The sequence below is a fragment of the Entelurus aequoreus genome, linkage group LG01, assembly GCF_033978785.1.
Source record: "Entelurus aequoreus isolate RoL-2023_Sb linkage group LG01, RoL_Eaeq_v1.1, whole genome shotgun sequence".
Classification (NCBI taxonomy): domain Eukaryota; kingdom Metazoa; phylum Chordata; class Actinopteri; order Syngnathiformes; family Syngnathidae; genus Entelurus; species Entelurus aequoreus.
This window is the reverse complement of record NC_084731.1, coordinates 69,338,137-69,357,357: the sequence shown is the minus strand read 5'-3', so window position 1 is coordinate 69,357,357 and position 19,221 is coordinate 69,338,137. Positions and strand designations below refer to the sequence as shown.

The window sequence follows — 19,221 nt, the reverse complement described above, 5'->3', positions numbered from 1 at the left end:
AATCTTAACATTGCAACACATACCAATACGGCCAGTTTAACTTATAAAGTGCAATTTTAAATTTCCCGCTAAACTTCCGGTTGAAAACGCCTTTGGATGATGACGTATGCGCGTGATGTAGCCAGTGAAACAGGAGTATCGGTAGCCCATTGAAGCCAATACAAAATAGCTCTGTTTTCATTTCATAATTCCACAGTATTCTGGAAATCTGTGTTGGTGAATATTTTGCAATTTGTTTAATGAACAATGGAGACTGCAAAGAAGAAAGTTGTAGCGGCTGGCTGTAGCAACACAACAAGGAGGACTTACTTGGATAGCAGACGCGCTAGCCGACGCTAGCCGACGCTAGCCGACGCTAGCCGCCAACCGCATCTGTGATCGGGTGAAGTCCTTCGTCGCTCCGTCGATCGCTGGAACGCAGGTGAGCACGGTTGTTGATGAGCAGATGAGGGCTGGCTGGCGTAGGTGGAGCGCTGATGTTTTTATCATAGCTCTGTGAGGTCCGGTTGCTAAGTTAGCTTCAGCGTCGTTAGCAACAGCATTGTTAAGCTTTGCCAGGCTGAGAATTATTAACCGTGTAGTTACATGTACATGGTTTAATAGTATTGTTGATCTTCTGTCTATCCTTCCAGTCAGGGATTTATTTATTTTGTTTCTATCTGCATTTGAGCCAGATGCTATCACGCTAGCTCAGTAGCTAAAGAGCTTCGCCGATGTATTGTCGTGGAGATAAAAGTCACTGTGAATGTCCATTTCGCGTTCTCGACTCTCATTTTCAAGAGGATATAGTATCCGAGGTGGTTTAAAATACATATCCGTGATCCACAATAGAAAAAGGAGAGAGTGTGGAATCCAATGAGCCAGCTTGTACCTAAGTTACGGTCAGAGCGAAAAAAGATGTCTTGCACTGCATTCTAGTCCGTCACTCTAACGTTACTCATCCACGAATCTTTCATCCTCGCTCAAATTAATGGGGTAATCGTCGCTTTCTCGGTCCGAATCGCTCTAACTGCGTTGAAAACAATAGGAAAATATGAGGAGGCGAACAACTGACTACGTCACGCTACTTCCGGTAGGGGCAAGGTTTTTTTTATATCAGAGACCAAAAGTTGCGAACTTTATCGTCGTTGTTCCAAACTAAATCCTTTCAGCAAAAATATGGCAATATCGCGAAATGATCAAGTATGACACATAGAATGGATCTGCTATCCCCGTTTAAATTAAAAAAATTCATTTCAGTAGGCCTTATAAAGGGGTTCATTGTTGATGGGGGTACCTGAGGATCCAGGTGAGTGTGTGGAAAGTCCAGGTGAGGGGTTCATGTCCAGTGAGCCTAACTGCTGCTGCTGCTGCTGCTGCTGCTGCTGCTGCTGCTGTTGTTGTTGCGTGCTGGCCGTGATGTAGCGAGACAGGAGCTGGGCCAGGTTGCTGGAACCTGCATCCTCCAGCTGGAAAGGAAAATAAAAGTATCTTTAGGAGGGATAATAAAGAGACCATGTGACCTGTTTTAATAATAGTTGTGATGTTGCTGCCGTTTAAAGGGGAACTGTACTTTTTTTTCTCAAATGTCGCCTATTAATCACAAACCTTATGTGAGACAAGAACAAGTTTTCTTTTTTTATGCATTCTAAATCGTAAAATACAGCAAGTCGGAGGTGGCTAACTATGCAGCTAATGGGAATACTCTATTCCGTTCATAAAGCCCTCTAAAAAAACATCCCAAACCCGCCAACAATGCTCAATTTACATGTCGGGACTTGAATATTAAACAAGTATTAGTGATAGTTTTTTTGTAAGCGCTAACACAGAGGAACTACTTTCAGAGAGCTAACTAGCGTATGCTACTATATTGACAAATTGAGCTGCTGCATCGCCTCTGAGTTGGTGAAAGTTAATTCATCATGTCTCTTACCTGGATAGTAGAAGGTTGTGGACATAAACCCACAAGTTGGTGAACTTTGATATCCAACTTAGACCAGGAGACGCTCGTTTGCGTCACATTTTTTTTTTTTTTTTAACCCTTTAAAACATTATGATGAATTCTTCATGTAAACGGGAAGATATAAACATCCCATTGAGAGCAGACATTGTACAGAAAGTGACTCTATTATGTTTGTATATCTTGTTTAGCACTTAGCAATTCTGCTACATGATGCTTAGTGTTTGACTAAAGCTGCATTTGTTAAGCACCCAGCTTCTAAAACATGTAGATCATCCTACTTACATTCAGGCTCAAAAATAGAAGGTTATGGATCATCATTTGTCCCAAAGTAGTCTTTGTTGTCTCTAATCAAGTCTGCCATGATTAGTAGTGGTGGTGTTGAAGGGAAAAGTGAACGTTGTAATGCGTCTGTGAAATAAATACGCCGCCGTATACTTAAAATAAGCAAAATATGTAAATATTACATGTTATTATGCATGTTACTACATTACATATATACTTACAGTGTGTATATAAAACATTAATGGAGGCTTTTGGATGTTTTTAGAGAGCTTTATAGGCGGAATAAAGCGACTCATTGGCTCCATTATTAGCAGGCTTTTACTAACGTTTATTTACGAGTTAGAATGCATAAAAAAATAAAAACGTGTTCTTTTCTTACATTAGGATTGTGAATGATAAGCTGAATAAAAAGTGCAGTTCTCCTTTAAGACTGTAGAATGGACAAAAATAGTGGAAGAGGTGGTGTTTATTTAGTCAACTGCAGGGCAGAGAGCTCCAAGTGTTCAGTTACAGTACAGTCCAAAAGTTTGGACTTCTCATTCAATGTGTTTTCTTTATTTTCACGACTATTTACATCGTAGATTGTCACTGAAGGCATCAAAACTACCAATGAACAATTGGAGTTATGTACTTAACACAAAAAGGTGAAATAACTGAAAACATGTTTTATATTCTAGTTTCTTCAAAATAGCCACCCTTTGCTCTGATTACTTTTTTGCACACTCCCGGCATTCTCTCGATGAAATGGTTTTCACTTCACAGGTGTCGTAGTTTTGATGCCTTCAGTGACAATCTACAATGTAAATATTCATGAAAATAAAGAAAACGCATTGAAATGAGAAGGTGTGTCCAAACTTTTGGCCTGTACTGTATGTTCTCCAGCACTTACTTCAAAGGTCCATCAGCTTTACAGATGCCATGTGTATGTGTGACCCATGATAGTATCAGTATCTTGTTTTACAAAATGCATTAATTTGCCTGTTTAATTTCCAGTCAAGAAAGATAGTTGATTTCCACTGGATGCATAACAACCACAGAAGAATTCGCTAAATACTTGTTGGTTGCCGCAACACAGCGGCTCAATTTGGCTAAAATGAGCTTGTGTTGGACAGGAAGTCCAGTTTACTTTCAAAATAAAACAGTCTGTGTTCAAGGCGGATCGTATTTTGCACTTTGAAACATGAATATATATATATATATACTTGCAGTGTGGATATACAATATTAATGCATAACACGCCCCCCCAAATAGCTGTCCAGGATATGCCTGTAATATGATTCCTTGAGTTTGGATCTCCAGGATAAGCACGTCCTCATCCAGTTGTGTCAGCGAAGTAAAATTACGTCTGAAGACCGTATATATATATATATATATATATATATATATATATATATATATATATATATATATATATATATATATATATATATATATATATATATATATATATATATATATATATATATACACACACGACCGTTCAAAAGTTTGGGGTCACATTGAAATGTCCTTATTTCTGAAAGAGAAAAGCACTGTACTTTTCAATGAAGATAACTTTAAACTAGTCTTAACTTTAAAGAAATACACTCTATACATTGCTAATGTGGTAAATGACTATTCTAGCTGCAAATGTCTGGTTTTTGGTGCAATGTCTACATAGGTGTATAGAGGCCCATTTCCAGCAACTATCACTCCAGTGTAGGGCTGCAACAACTAATCGATTAAATTCGATTATAAAAATAGTTGGCGATTAATTTAGTCATCGATTCGTTGGATCTATGCTATGCGCGGAGGCTTTTTTTAATTTTATTTTTAAAAAAAATTATTTATTTTTTATAAACCTTTATTTATAAACTGCAACATTTACAAACAGCTGAGAAACAATAATCAAAATAAGTACAAAAACAGTACAAAACAGCGCCAGAGCGGCACTGAGGCTACGTCTCATGAGGTGGAGGTAAGCTAGCCAATGATGTGTCATGTGCAGCTCACGTGACGACGCCGTCTGGAAACATTCGAAAAATGGCGCAGGAAAACAGTACCGATAGTTTAACGGAGAAACATCTTGAGGTTATTGCTTCAAAGGAGAAAAGTGTACGACCTAAGTCGTCAAAAGTGTGGGAACACTTTACTTTAAAGACTTCAAAGAAGAGCGTTTCCTGCAAAATGGCACGGAAGTACAACATTGCTTCAGGAGCACCTGAAAAGGAAAAATGTTGGAGCCATGGATGAAGGGAACTCATGGTACGTAACTTTTTAAGTCCATAGTGGCAACAAGCATTCATGAGTTCAGCTTTTTTGTAAGTAACTTTAACGTTATGCCTTTGTTGTAACGCGGGGCTGATAATGTTTCTACGGCACATTTGACTCCGTTTTGAGAGAGAAAACGCACGGTTACCGATTTGGAAATAAATGTAACGGACAGAAATATCTCAGGTTGGTTTCATAATGGATCAATGTAGCCGGGCCGATAAAGCTATATAAATCTATTTAGATTTGAGTGACGCTTTAGTACAACTAAACGTTATGAAGGTGCTGGAATATTTCATGCTATTATTTAGAGGCAGCCTAAAATGAATCCTTTATTATTCACAACAGAAACGTGTACAATATCTGATTCAGTTCTGATGAGTTACATTTCTGTGTTATTATTGGTGTATGCTGCACCCCCAAAGTCCAGAACATGGTGCCAGTATGCTGTTTTTTTTCAATAAAATACTAGAAAGAATAGAAATGTAGTTTGTCTCTTTTATCCGATTATTAATCGAAGTAATAATCGACAGATTAACCGATTATCAAATTAATCGTTAGTTGCAGCCCTACTCCAGTGTTCTAATGGTACAATGTGTTTGCTCATTGGCTCAGAAGGCTAATTGATGATTAGAAAACCCTTGTGCAATCATGTTCAAAGATCTGAAAACAGTTTAGCTCGTTACAGAAGCTACAAAACTGACCTTCCTCTGAGCAGATTGAGTTTCTGGAGCATCACATTTGTGGGGTCAATTAACCGCTCAAAATGGCCAGAAAAAGAGAACTTTCATCTGAAACTCGACAGTCTATTCTTGTTCTTAGAAATGAAGGCTATTCCACAAAATTGTTTGGGTGACCCCAAATTTTTGAACGGTAGTGTATATATATATACCGTATATATAATGTAGTAACAGACACCTTCATAACAATATGTAATATGTACAATATACACACTGCAAGTATATATATAATGTAGTAACAGACACCTTCATAATAATATGTCATATGTACAATATACACACTGCAAGTATATATATAATGTAGTAACAGACACCTTCATAACAATATGTCATATGTACAATATACACACAGCAAGTATATATATATAATGTAGTAACAGACACCTTCATAACAATATGTCATTTGTACAATATACACACTGCAAGTATATATATATAATGTAGTAACAGACACCTTCATAACAATATGTAATATGAACAATATACACACTGCATATATATATATATATATATATATATATATATATATATATATATATATATATATATATATATATATATATATATATATATATATAATGTAGTAACAGACACCTTCATAATATGTAATATGTACACTATACACACTGCAAGTATATACACTACCGTTCAAAAGTTTGGGGTCACCCAAACAATTTTGTGGAATATCCTTCATTTCTAAGAACAAGAATAGACTGTCGCGTTTCAGATGAAAGTTCTCTTTTTCTGGCCATTTTGAGCGTTAAATTAACCCCACAAATGTGATGCTCCAGAAACTCAATCTGCTCAAAGGAAGGTCAGTTTTGTAGCTTCTGTAACGAGCTAAACTGTTTTCAGATGTGTGAACATGATTGCACAAGGGTTTTCTAATCATCAATTAGCCTTCTGAGCCAATGAGCAAACACATTGTACCATTAGAACACTGGAGTGATAGTTGCTGGAAATGGGCCTCTATACACCTATGTAGATATTGCACCAAAAACCAGACATTTGCAGCTAGAATAGTCATTTACCACATTAGCAATGTATAGAGTGTACTTCTTTAAAGTTAAGACTAGTTTAAAGTTATCTTCATTGAAAAATAAGGACATTTTAATGTGACCCCAAACTTTTGAACGGTAGTGTATATAATGTAGTAACAGACTCCTTCATAACAATATGTATATGTTTTATATACACACTGCAAGTATATATATATAATGTAGTAACAGTCACCTTCATAACAATATGTCATATGTACAATATACACACTGCAAGTACATACCGTATTTTTCGGACTATAAGTCGCAGTTTTTTTCATAGGTTGGCCGGGGGTGCGACTTATACTCAGGAGCGACTTGTGTGAAATTATTAACACATTAACGTAAACTATCAAATAATATTATTTAGCTCATTCACGTAAGAGACTAGACGTATAAGATTTCATCGGATTTAGCGATTAGGAGTGACAGATTGTTTGGTAAATGTATAGTATGTTCTATATGTTATAGTTATTTGAATGACTCTTACCATAATATGTTACGTTAACATACCAGGCACGTTCTCAGTTGGTTATTTATGCCTCATATAACGTACACTTATTCAGCCTGTTGTTCACTATTCTTTATTTTAAATTGCCTTTCAAATGTCTATTCTTGGTGTTGGGTTTTATCAAATAAATTTCCCCAAAAAATGCGACTTTTACTACAGTGCGACTTATGTTTTTTTCCTTCTTTATTATGCATTTTCGGCCGGTGCGCCTTATACTCCGGAGCGACTTATACTCCGAAAAATACGGTATATATAATGTAGTAACAGACCCCTTCATGACAATATGTAATATGTACAATATACACTACCGTTCAAAAGTTTGGGGTCACCCAAACAATTTTGTGGAATAGCCTTCATTTCTAAGAACAAGAATAGACTGTCGAGTTTCAGATGAAAGTTCTCTTTTTCTGGCCATTTTGAGCGTTTAATTGACCCCACAAATGTGATGCTCCAGAAACTCAATCTGCTCAAAGGAAGGTCAGTTTTGTAGCTTCTGTAACGAGCTAAACTGTTTTCAGATGTGTGAACATGATTGCACAAGGGTTTTCTAATCATCAATTAGCCTTCTGAGCCAATGAGCAAACACATTGTACCATTAGAACACTGGAGTGATAGTTGCTGGAAATGGGCCTCTATACACCTATGTAGATATTGCACCAAAAACCAGACATTTGCAGCTAGAATAGTCATTTACCACATTAGCAATGTACAGAGTGTATTTCTTTAAAGTTAAGACTAGTTTAAAGTTATCTTCATTTAAAAGTACAGTGCCTTTCCTTCAAAAATAAGGACATTTCAATGTGACCCCAAACCTTTGAACGGTAGTGTACACACTGCAAGTATACATATAATGTAGTAACAGGCACCTTCATAACAATATGCAATATGTACAATATACACACTGCAAGTGTATATATATATATATATATAATGTAGTAACAGACCCCTTCATAACAATATGTAATATGTACAATATACACACTGCAAGTATACATATAATGTAGAAACGGGCACCTTCATAACAATATGTCATATGTACAATATACACACTGCAACTATATATATAATGTAGTAACAGACACCTTCATAACAATATGTCATATGTACAATATTTACAGTATGTTGGTCATTGTAGGGACAAGCGGTAGAAAATGGATGGATGGATAATCAATGCCAGACCTAAATTCGCATTTATTTCCGTTTCCATAGCAGCGCACGTCTGACTTCTCGAGGAAGTGCTAGCTAGTGTGGACCACTACTTTATGACCTGGATGGAGACAACCTACAACTGTAATTAACTAACTGTGATTAAGGGCTATATGAACATACTTTGATTAAAAACAAAATTACCTTACTAAAGGTGTAACAGTAGCTTTTCTTCACCTGTGCCTTTCACAAAAAACACAGTGAAGCGAGATATTGAGGAAAATTACTAAAAAAAAAACCTCCTTAAGACAGCTCTTTACTCTCGGCAGGGTCCTTGAGGGTGCATGGGAGTTTGCCCAACCAGTCTACATGTGCTTTGTGGACTTGGAGAAGGCATTCGACCGTGTCCCTCGGGAGGTCCTGTGGGGAGTGCTCAGAGAGTATGGGGTATCGGACTGTCTGATTGTGGCGGTCCGCTCCCTGTACGATCAGTGTCAGAGCTTGGTCCGCATTGCCGGCAGTAAGTCGGACACGTTTCCAGTGAGGGTTGGACTCCGCCAAGGCTGCCCTTTGTCACCGATTCTGTTCATAACTTTTATGGACAGAATTTCTAGGCGCAGTCAAGGCGTTGAGGGGATCCGGTTTGGTTGCTGCAGGATTACGTCTCTGCTTTTTGCAGATGCTATGGTCCTGATGGCTTCATCTGGCCAGGATCTTCAGCTCTCGCTGGATCGGTTCGCAGCCGAGTGTGAAGCGACTGGGATGAGAATCAGCACCTCCAAGTCAGAGTCCATGCTTCTCGCCCGGAAAAGGGTGGAGTGCTATCTCCGGGTTGGGGAGGAAACCCTGCCCCAAGTGGAGGAGTTCAAGTACCTAGGAGTCTTGTTCACGAGTGAGGGAAAAGTGGATCGTGAGATCGACAGGCGGATCGGTGCGGCATCTTCAGTAATGCGGACGCTGTATCGATCCATTGTGGTGAAGAAGGAGCTCAGCCGGAAGGCAAAGCTCTCAATTTACCGGTCGATCTACGTTCCCATCCTCACCTATGGTCATGAGCTTTGGGTTATGACCGAAAGGACAAGATCACGGGTACAGGCGGCCGAAATGAGTTTCTTTCGCCGGGTGGCGGGGCTCTCCCTTAGAGATAGGGTGAGAAGCTCTGCCATCCGGGGGGAGCTCAAAGTAAAGCCACTGCTCCTCCACATCGAGAGGAGCCAAATGAGATGTTTCGGGCATCTGGTTAGGATGCCACCTGAACGCCTCCCTCGGGAGGTGTTTAGGGCACGTCCAACCGGTAGGAGGCCACAGGGAAGACCCAGGACACGTTGGGAAGACTGTCTCCCGGCTGGCCTGGGAACGCCTCGGGATCCCCCGGGAGGAGCTGGACGAAGTGGCTGGGGAGAGGAAAGTCTGGGCTTCCCTGCTTAGGCTGCTGCCCCCGCGACCCGACCCCGGATAAGCGGAAGAAGATGGATGGATGGAAGACAATTGCTGCCAACACAAGCGGGCGGGAGTCAACTTCACACCGCTATTTCTGGTATTGCCTTACGCAGCTGGCATCCAGATTCTGTCTCAGTCCTGATGCTACTTTTAAGGGCAGGAAATTGCCAGGTTGATTCTGCCGTCCGTCACAGACATTTTTTTTTCTTTTGCAAGCATTAAGGTCAAAAGACTATTTATTGAGGGTGGTATGGCATTTATTAAAGAAGAGGCTACTTTGCGCCAAAATACAATCAATAGTCCTGTAAATTTCAGACTATAAGCAGCTCTTTGAACCCTGCGGCTAACAATTTATGGATTTTTCTTTGCTGACGGCCATAAAGTAAATAGTTTTCATTAAACACATGCAAAGACACTGAAATGGTGTGTTTTTGGGACAAGTTCGCTCACTGCAGGTGCAGCTAGGCGAATTTGTTTCCTGCTGTACCCGGAAGTAGATGTGCCGTTCAGTTCCCTAATTGTCCATAGCGTTTCTACTCGTATTGATTCTTTATTTGTCACTCCGAGCAACGTTTGTAAGTTTTACAATATAACTAAAACAGTTCTTACTTACTAAACCGTCCCATGTGTGATGCCTGTAGGAATGTGTTCATGCTATCGTAATGTAATCAAGCTAGCGTCATTAGCATTAGCTAATATGCTAACAAGTAAAACCGTCCATAGCATTTTTGCTCGAAAGGATTCTTCATTAATCACGCGAAGCAATGTTTGTAAGTTTTACAATATAACTACAACAATTTTTACTTACTAAACCGTCCCATGTGGGCGTGTTTTCATGCATATTTGTACATGCTATCGTAACGTATTAACTTACAATGGCATTCTTTTTGTATTGCTTCAATTTCACAAATTCCTCTGCAAATTCACCAAAACGTCACTGTGGAGTTATTGAGTCTGTTTAGCGGATTGGAGAGCTATCTTGTGCAGCTAGTGGGTCCACAGCGATGACTTCTGTTTTGTTTAATCATCCGTTTTACTGCCGTGTTAGACACCGTTTGGAAACAATTAAGGTACGTAAATAAATATTTCTGTGTAAATAACTCATTTCACAACGTATATATCTGCAGGCTTATAGTCCGGTGCGGCTAAAATATGGAAAAATATTTTTTTCTAAAATATACCGGCGCACTCTATGTATCAAGCTAGTTACGTGAGAAATTCTAACTCATGATGTATTTGAAGCGTCCATTTTACACACCTGAATGGGCGGGATCTCGGGTAGGCAGGGCAGGTTCTCCGGGTTGGTGACGGAGGGGATAAGCTCGATGGGGCCGATGGCGGGGCCGATGGCGGGGCTGGCAGGCCCTCTGTGACTGTGGGCTCCGGCCATGCTGGCACTGGTGGGACTGGTGGGGTTGGCATTGTGGCCCGACGCCACTGGGAAAGGTCCGGCGTGTCCAGGGTTCGAATGCTGGAGCGGGGGGGGAAAAAAACAAAACAGGAAGAAACATTACTCCCTCAGCGAGCGAGCTCTGCGTACATGGATGCCGATCATGCATTTATTTGGGGGTGACAAAACATGCTGCACAGAATGCACGAATGAGAAAAAGTAGGAAAAAGGTACCAAACCCCTGATTGCAGTAAGAAACGAAACCTTTGGTGGCTCATCTCAGATTCTAACGACATCTGGACACAGAAACAAACAGGGGCATGGTTCTCTTACCTGGTCTTACATGCAAGTGTACATTTTGTATACATGATGCATGTGTGACTCACAGTTACCATCTGTCCATGTTAGCTTCATTTGCACATTCACTCCCTGTCATTGCCTTCCAAATAACTACTGCCACTACATTTATTGCAGCTGGCTTAATTTTTACAATGTTGTTTATTCACAGTAACATGCTTGTGGTTATATTTCATGTATTTGTTAATTACAGTAGGTAGGGTTGGATTTATGCCTCACTCCTGTGAGAATCCTGCGTGTGACATAAGCATTAAGGAGTGGGACTACCCAGGACGAGCTGCAGTGTGCTCAAAGAGCCACCAGGTAGCATCTGTGAGCAGATAATACTGTATCATCTCTTTCGGACTTGTCAGGTCGGTAGTGCATTCGGCCCTCCCGCTTTAAGGCAAAAACTGTACATGCTAAAAACTCACTCCTGTTATTGTCAGTCCTGGTATTCATATAAGGTCGTCTTTGGTCTAGGAACTTTATTTGAATATAACATACATTTGCTTGAAACCAGCCAATACACATTTATGTACAGTCGTGGTCAAAAGTTTACATACACTTGTAAATAACATAATGTCATGGCTGTCTTGAGTTTCCAATCATTTCTCCAACTCTTATTTTTTGTGATAGAGTGATTGGAGCACATACTTGTTGGTCACATAAAAACATTCATGACGTTTGGTTCTTTTATGAATTTATTATGGGTCTACTGAAAACAGCTACATTTTTGTTTCATCTAACATCACATGGACAAAGATAAGACCTTCTGGAGGAAAGTTCTGTGGTCAGATGAAACAAAAATGTAGCTGTTTGGCCACAATACCCAGCAATATGTTTGGAAGAGCAAAGGTGAGGCCTTTAATCCCAGAAACATCATGTATACCTACAAGCATGGTGATGGTAGTATTATGCTCTGGGCTTGTTTTGCTGCCAATGGAACTGGTTCTTTACAGAGAGTAAATGGGACAATGAAAAAGGAGGATTACGTCCAAATTCTTCAGGACAACCTAAAATCATCAGCCCAGAGGTTGGGTCTTGGGTGCAGTTGGGTGTTCCAACAGGACAATGACCCCAAACACACGTCAAAAGTGGTAAAGGAATGGCTAAATCAGGCTAGAATTAAGGTTTTAGAATGGCCTTCCCAAAGTCCAGACTTAAACGTGTGGACAATGCTGAAGAAACAAGTCCATGTCAGAAAACCAACAAATTTCGCTGAACTGCACCAATTTTATCAAGATGAGCGGTCAAAATTTCAAGCAGAAGCTTGCCAGAAGTTTGTGTATGGCTACCAAAAGCGCCTTATTGCAGTGAAACTTGCCAAGGGACATGTAAGCAAATATTAACATTGCTGTATGTACACTTTTGACCCGGCAGATTTGGTCACATTTTCAGTAGACCCATAATAAATTCATAAAAGAACCAAACTTCATGAATGTTTTTTGTGACCAACAAGTATGTGCTCCAATCACTCTATCACAAAAAAATAAGAGTTGTAGAAATTATTGGAAACTCAAGACAGCCATGACATTATGATCTTTACAAGTGTATGTAAACTTTTGACCACGACTGTAGTTCAATATGTGTATTATCATATTTAAGGCTGAAAAAGGACAAAAAAATTAGGTTTATTTTGAGATGAATATAACAAGAAAATGGCACCAATTGGACATAATTGACCGTATGTATAACAGAATAGGACAACCCAATTACAGCCAAAGTAATAATCACAATTATTTTTGTCAGTATTTAAATCAGTATTATTAAACAATATTCATTATGTTGCTTAAAACAATGTTCCCACAAGTCGGCAATCCTCGAGCAGTGGCGGAGGGCCTTTGGAACGTGAAATTTGTCAAGGAAGTCCCAACAAAAAGGCTGAATAAACATTGTGCGTGTATTTAAACACAAATATTTTTGTTAATTACCGGATTTTTCAACGCACTTAAAATCCTTTCATTTTCAAAAAAATTGACAGTGCACCTTATAGTCAGTCATGTGCGCCTAATGTACGTATTAATTCAGATTGTGCTTACCGACCTCCAAGCAGTTTTATTTGGTACATGGTGTAATGATAAGTGTGACCAGTAGATGGCAGTCACACATGAGAGATAGGTGTGGACTGCAGGTCGACACCTGTTCAATAAATGACGCTAGCAAGCAACACCAAAACTTTGTTGTTTCATTGAGAATATAAAACATTACTACATACAGCACTCAAAAATCTGTCAAAATGTTTTACTTTGGTCAGCTACATCGCTTGATGGATTGTCGGAGCATTACGACTACCATAGTCAGACGTACTGTGCTTCAACATATGGTATTATTATGGTGTGGGAATAAGGACCCCAAAAAGGCACCTATTAGTAGACATTATCTGGTGTTTTGTTTCACAATATTATGCAAAACTTTCCTTACTCATGGGTACATGCTGATTTGCATAAGTCCTGAAACTTTTAGTCCGCACCATAGTCAATAAGCTCCTTCTTTTTCTCTATCCTCATGTTGTGGGGCATTCATCCTCCACTGTTGCCATTTCTAACACAAAGTAACGTACAATTCTAACTTATATCTGTCAGTAGACTCACTATGGAAGCGCTACAAACTACCGGTACAACAAAGATGACGGGAAGAAGACGCTGTCAATGTGGAGGCACGTAAATAAGACCGTCCACAAAACGGCGCACCCTGAAGCGACTGTCAGAAAGCGATTTGAAGATGGTCTGTAAACTAAAATCTATGCAACATGTACATGTTATGTAGACCACAAGGAAGTGTTTTAAAGTAGTAAAAAATCATAATATGACCCCTTTAATGCGCCTTATAATCCGGTGCGCCTTTTGTATGAAAATAGACCTGAATAGACCCGCTCATCGGCAGTGCGCCTTTTTATTTTAATAGTCCATCAGTCAACAATTATCTTAACGATTAGTCGACTAATCAGATAATAAAACGTACACATATTTAATGGTTCTAATTTTCCCATTGACTTCTAAATGCAGATTAAGTTATTTTAGGCATGTGCTTACTAACAACAAATATGTTCATTCATAAATATGTATTTGTACTCTAACTGTGCTGCTGTACACAAATTAAAATGACTAATAAAATGTTGTCCATTTGAAAGAAAGGAAAGGCAAAGTGCTCAATTTTTTTTTTTACCTTGTTTATGTATTTAAAAACAGTTAAAATAGCAGCAATGAAAACAACACAACAAAAAACCTAACTTCTACTAAAAGAAACATTTTGTGATGTTTAAAAAGCCACACACTGAAATATTGATTATTGATTAGCACTCTAATAGACTCAATGTGTAGAATTATATATTTGATTAATTTTTAAAATTTTGGCTAGTTAATAGTTTGTAGGGCTGTGAATCTTTGGGTGTCCCACGATTCGATTCAATATCGATTCTTGGGGTCACGATTCGATTCAAAATCGATTTTTTTTTTTTCAATTCAACACGATTCTCGATTCAAAAACGATTTTTTCCCCGATTCAAAAGGATTCTCTATTCATTCAATACATAGGATTTCAGCAGGATCTACTACCCCAGTCTGCTGACATGCAAGCAGAGTAGTAGATTTTTGTAAAAAGCTTTTACAATTGTAAAGGACAATGTTTTATCAACTGATTGCAATAATGTAAATTTGTTTTAACTACCGTAATTTCCGGACTATAAGCCGCTACTTTTTCCCCTCGTTCTGGTCCCTGCGGCTTATACAACGGTGTGGATTATTTACGGCCTGTTGTTCTCCGACACCGACGAAGAGGACGATGACACAATGATTAAAGACTGACTTTTCATATACCGGTAGGCTGGTTATTTTGATAACGTACAGGCGAGCACTTTGTATTACTTTGCACCGTTGTATTATTTGTACTCTGCACGAATGCTGTTCGCCATGTCAAAGATGTGAAAGTTTGATTGAATGATTGAAAGATTTATTGTTAATAAATGGGACGCTTTGCGTTCCCCAACAGTCATCTCTGTCCCGACAATCCCCTCCGTTGTAGCAGGAACCCCTATATACTACGGTAATTACACATCAAAACCCTGCGGCTTATAGTCAGGTGCGGCTTATATATGGAGCAATCTGTATTTTCCCCTAAATTTAGCTGGTGCGGCCTATAGTCAGGTGCGGCTTATAGTCCGGAAATTACGGTATTAAAAGAACCAAAAATATGACTTATTTTATCTTTGTGAAAATATTGGACACAGTGTGTTGTCAAGCTTATGAGATGTGATGCAAGTGTAAGCCACTGTGACACTATTGTTCATTTTTCTTTTTCTTTTTTTAATAAATGTCTAATGATAATGTCAATGAGGGATTTTTAATCACTGCTATGTTGAAATTGTAACTACCGGTAATATTGATACTGTTGTTGATAATATTCATTTTTGTTTCACTACTTTTGGTTTGTTCTGTGTCGTGTTTGTGTCTCCTCTCAATTGCTCTGTTTATTGCAGTTCTGAGTGTTGCTGGGTCGGGTTTGGTTTTGGAATTGGATTGCATTGTTATGTTATTGCTGTGTATTGTTTTGTTGGATTGATTAATTAAAAAAATAAAAAATAAAAAAAAATCTAAAAAAAAATTGATTTTTTAAAAATGAGAATCGATTCTGAATCGCACAACGTGAGAATCGCGATTCGAATTCGAATCGACTTTTTCCCACACCCCTAATAGATTGTATGTTTAATATTATGATACCTCCGACTTGGTGTGTGTGTGTGTGTGTGTGTGTGTGTGTGTGTGTGTGTGTGTGTGTGTGTGTGTGTGTGTGTGTGTGTGTGTGTGTGTGTGTGTGTGTGTGTGTGTGTGTGTTTGTGTCTGTTCACGCGCGGTTCCAGTGTGTTAAAGTGCCTTTTTTTACGACATTGCAAATTGACCCTGCTTTAAAACGTACTTGAATTGATGTAGACAAAGTTTAACTAGCTGACTTTGGGTGAAATGATAGTTATTTTTCACACAACTTAGTCTCACTCTTGTTAGCTAGCTCGCAAGGTAGAAGCTAACACTCTTACCCAGGCTGAGACCGCATCCTCCCTCCAAATGTCCAACATGTTTAAATGCTGGCGTACATCAAAACAAGGTCCGCTTTGCAAAATGAGCAATGTTTTTATGTTTTTAACGAGAATAAGAGGAACTATCTTCAAACTTTACATGTTAGCATTGGCCATGTTTTTGCGAGTGACCCACTTCCGCCCAGAAAAACGCGAGTGATGACGTCACGGTTATTGTTGACAAATATAATTGTCGGCGACCAATTTTATTGCTGACAATGTCCACTAATCATTGCAGCCCTATTTGATATGATATATTTATGCATTTCTCTTTGCTAACGGCCATAAATAGCAAATATCTTTCATTAAACACGTGCAGAGACACTTAAATGGTGTTACTATTTGTGGTATGGCGCCATCTTTTGGGTGAGTTTGCTCACTACTGAATGCCTGCAAGTGCTTCCTGCTGTTTAAAGCACTGAACCGGAAGTAGAAGTGCCATTCTGTCTTCTACTCGCACAAAGCGTTTCTACTCGTAAGGATTCTTCATTCATCACTCCAAGCAAAGTTTTACAATTCAACTAAAACAATTCTTATTTACCAAACCGTCCCATGAGTGATGTCTGTAGGAGTGTTTTCATGTACCGTATTTTTCGGACTATAGGTCACAGTTTTTTTCATAGTTTGGTCGGGGGTGAGACTTATACTCAGCAACGACTTATGTGTGAAATTATTAACATATTACCGTAAAATATCAAATAAATTATTTAGCTCATTCACGTAAGAGACTAGACGTATAAGATTTCATGGGATTTAGCGATTAGGAGTGAGATTGTTTGGTAAACGTATAGCATATTCTATATGTTATAGTTATTTGAATGACTCTTACCATGATATGTTACGTTAACATACCAGGCACGTTCTCAGTTGGTTATTTATGCATCATATAACGTACATTTATTCAGCCTGTTGTTCACTATTCTTTATTTTAAATTGCCTTTCAAATGTCTATTCTTGGTGTTGGGTTTTATCAAATAAATTTCCCCCAAAAATGCGACTTATGTGCGACTTATATATGTTTTTTTCCTTCTTTATTATGCATTTTCGGCCGGTGCGACTTATACTCCGGAGCAATTTATAGTCCGAAAAATACGGTATATTTGTATGTGATATCGTAATGTAATCAAGCTAGCATCGTTAGCATTAGCTAACATGCTAACAGATTTACAAGTGTCTGTGTTAGTATTATTAACTTACAATGGCATTCTTTTTGTATTGTTTCAGTTTCACAAATTCCTCAGTAAATTCACCAAAACGTCACTGTGGAGTTATTGAGTCTGTTTAGCTAATTGGAGAGCTAGCCGGGAGTGGACCACTCCTCTTTTTGAGTCTGTTTAGCTAATTGGAGAGCTAGCCGGGAGTGGACCACTCCTCTTATTGAGTCTGTTTAGCTAAATAAAGAGCTAACCGGGAGTGAACCACTCCTCTTATAGAGTCTGTTAAGCTAATTGGAGAGCTAGCCAGGAGTGGACCACTCCTCTTTTTGAGTCTGTTTAGCTAATTGGAGAACTAGCCGGGAGTGGACCACTCCTCTTTTTGAGTCTGTTTAGCTAATTGGAGAGCTAGCCGGGAGTGGACCACTCCTCTTATTGAGTCTGTTTAGCTGATTGGAGAGCTAGTTTCTGCAGCTAGTTGGTCCATGACGATGACTTCTGTTTTGTTTGATCAGCCGTTTTACTGCCGTGTTACAGACACCGTTTGGAAACAATTAAGGTATGTAAATAAACATTTCTGTGTAAATAACTCATTTTACAATGCATATATCTGGGACGTCTAGAGAAACAAGTTGTTTTTTTAAGTTGACTTGACTTTTAAGTTGACTTGTCTTTATATTTTTTGTGTAGTTTTACACACACACATCGTGTGTGTGTAAAACTACACAAAAAATATAAAGAAAAGTGCAAGTTTTTCCAAAAAAGTAATTTTTCCTAAATCCAAATGCATGAGGGACTTGTAACAGATGAAAAGGTGGTACTACCTGTCGCTGAAGGTGTGGCTGCATCATGTTGGGATACTGCTGGCCGTTGTGTCGGAGCTGCTGCGCTGAGGGCATCCTGCCCTGCGGTGGAGCGGGTAGACGCATGTGGTGCGGGGAGTACATTGGGGGTATGGGTCCACCATTGAGTGCCATGGGCCCACGCGGGAGCTGCTGCATGCTGATGAGTCTGGGAGGCTGGAGGGTCACACAAAAAGGTGTGACTGGTTACACACAGCATGCTTTTAGCTTTGTAAAAAGTTGACACATTGCAATACCGGCTGCTGGACCATGGGCTGGACCGTCGGTCTGGAATGTTGCTGGGACATTTGAGACGCGAGGCGCATCTGTTGTTGCATCTGCTGCTGCTGCTGCTGCTGCTGCTGCTGCTGCTGCTGCTGATGATGATGAGTGGGGTGCTGTGGGTGCTGCTGATGCTGCGGGTGTGGTGGCGCGTGCGGCGGCTGATGTGGCGGCGGCTGCGGCGGCTTGGGGCCGAAGCCTGCCTCGCGCAACTGGTTCATACGGTTCAATTGCGCCAGGCTAATCTGGCCAGGGTGTTTGCCAGGATGGCCTTGGCCCGGCGAAGTGGGCGGCTGTGTGAGCGGCTGCGGGGGCGGGGGTGTCTTCTCGATGACCAGATTACCTAGGGTCAGACCACATGTTAGACCACTTGTTTTGGACTCACAGTGGACCATCACAACTCAATCTGAACAAAAACAAGAGAAGTATCTTTTCTAAAGTAAATCTGTACAGCAGATATAGATAGATAAGCTACATCAACATGCTGATTTGTCTGAGTGGCTGGACATGACAGGTTAAAAATAATTTTATATATATATATATATATATATATATATATATATATATATATATATATATATATATATATATATATATATATATATATATATATATATATATATATATATATATATATATATACATACATATATATATACATACATACATACATGTATATACATACATATATATATACATACATACATACATACATACATATATATACATACATACATACATACATACATACATATATATATATATACTGTGTATATATATACACATATATATATATAC

General features: G+C 39.1%; 1 protein-coding gene across 7 annotated transcripts in view; it reads right to left on the bottom strand.

Annotated features, from left to right (window-relative positions):
- Window positions 1-19,221, bottom strand: part of trim33 (tripartite motif containing 33) — a 144,387-nt gene that overhangs the window by 39,248 nt on the left and 85,918 nt on the right. For 4 of the 7 annotated variants that reach the window (XM_062057289.1, XM_062057280.1, XM_062057297.1 and 1 more), the window contains exons 9-13: window positions 18,399-18,766; window positions 18,124-18,318; window positions 10,978-11,034; window positions 10,607-10,819; window positions 1,277-1,448 (exon numbers count right to left, since the gene is read on the bottom strand). In XM_062057289.1, coding sequence (XP_061913273.1) covers window positions 1,277-1,448; window positions 10,607-10,819; window positions 10,978-11,034; window positions 18,124-18,318; window positions 18,399-18,766 — 1,005 coding nt within the window. The remainder of the gene's footprint in view (window positions 1-1,276; window positions 1,449-10,606; window positions 10,820-10,977; window positions 11,035-18,123; window positions 18,319-18,398; window positions 18,767-19,221) is intronic. The other 3 variants (XM_062057306.1, XM_062057315.1, XM_062057333.1) reach the window with 1 other exon arrangement.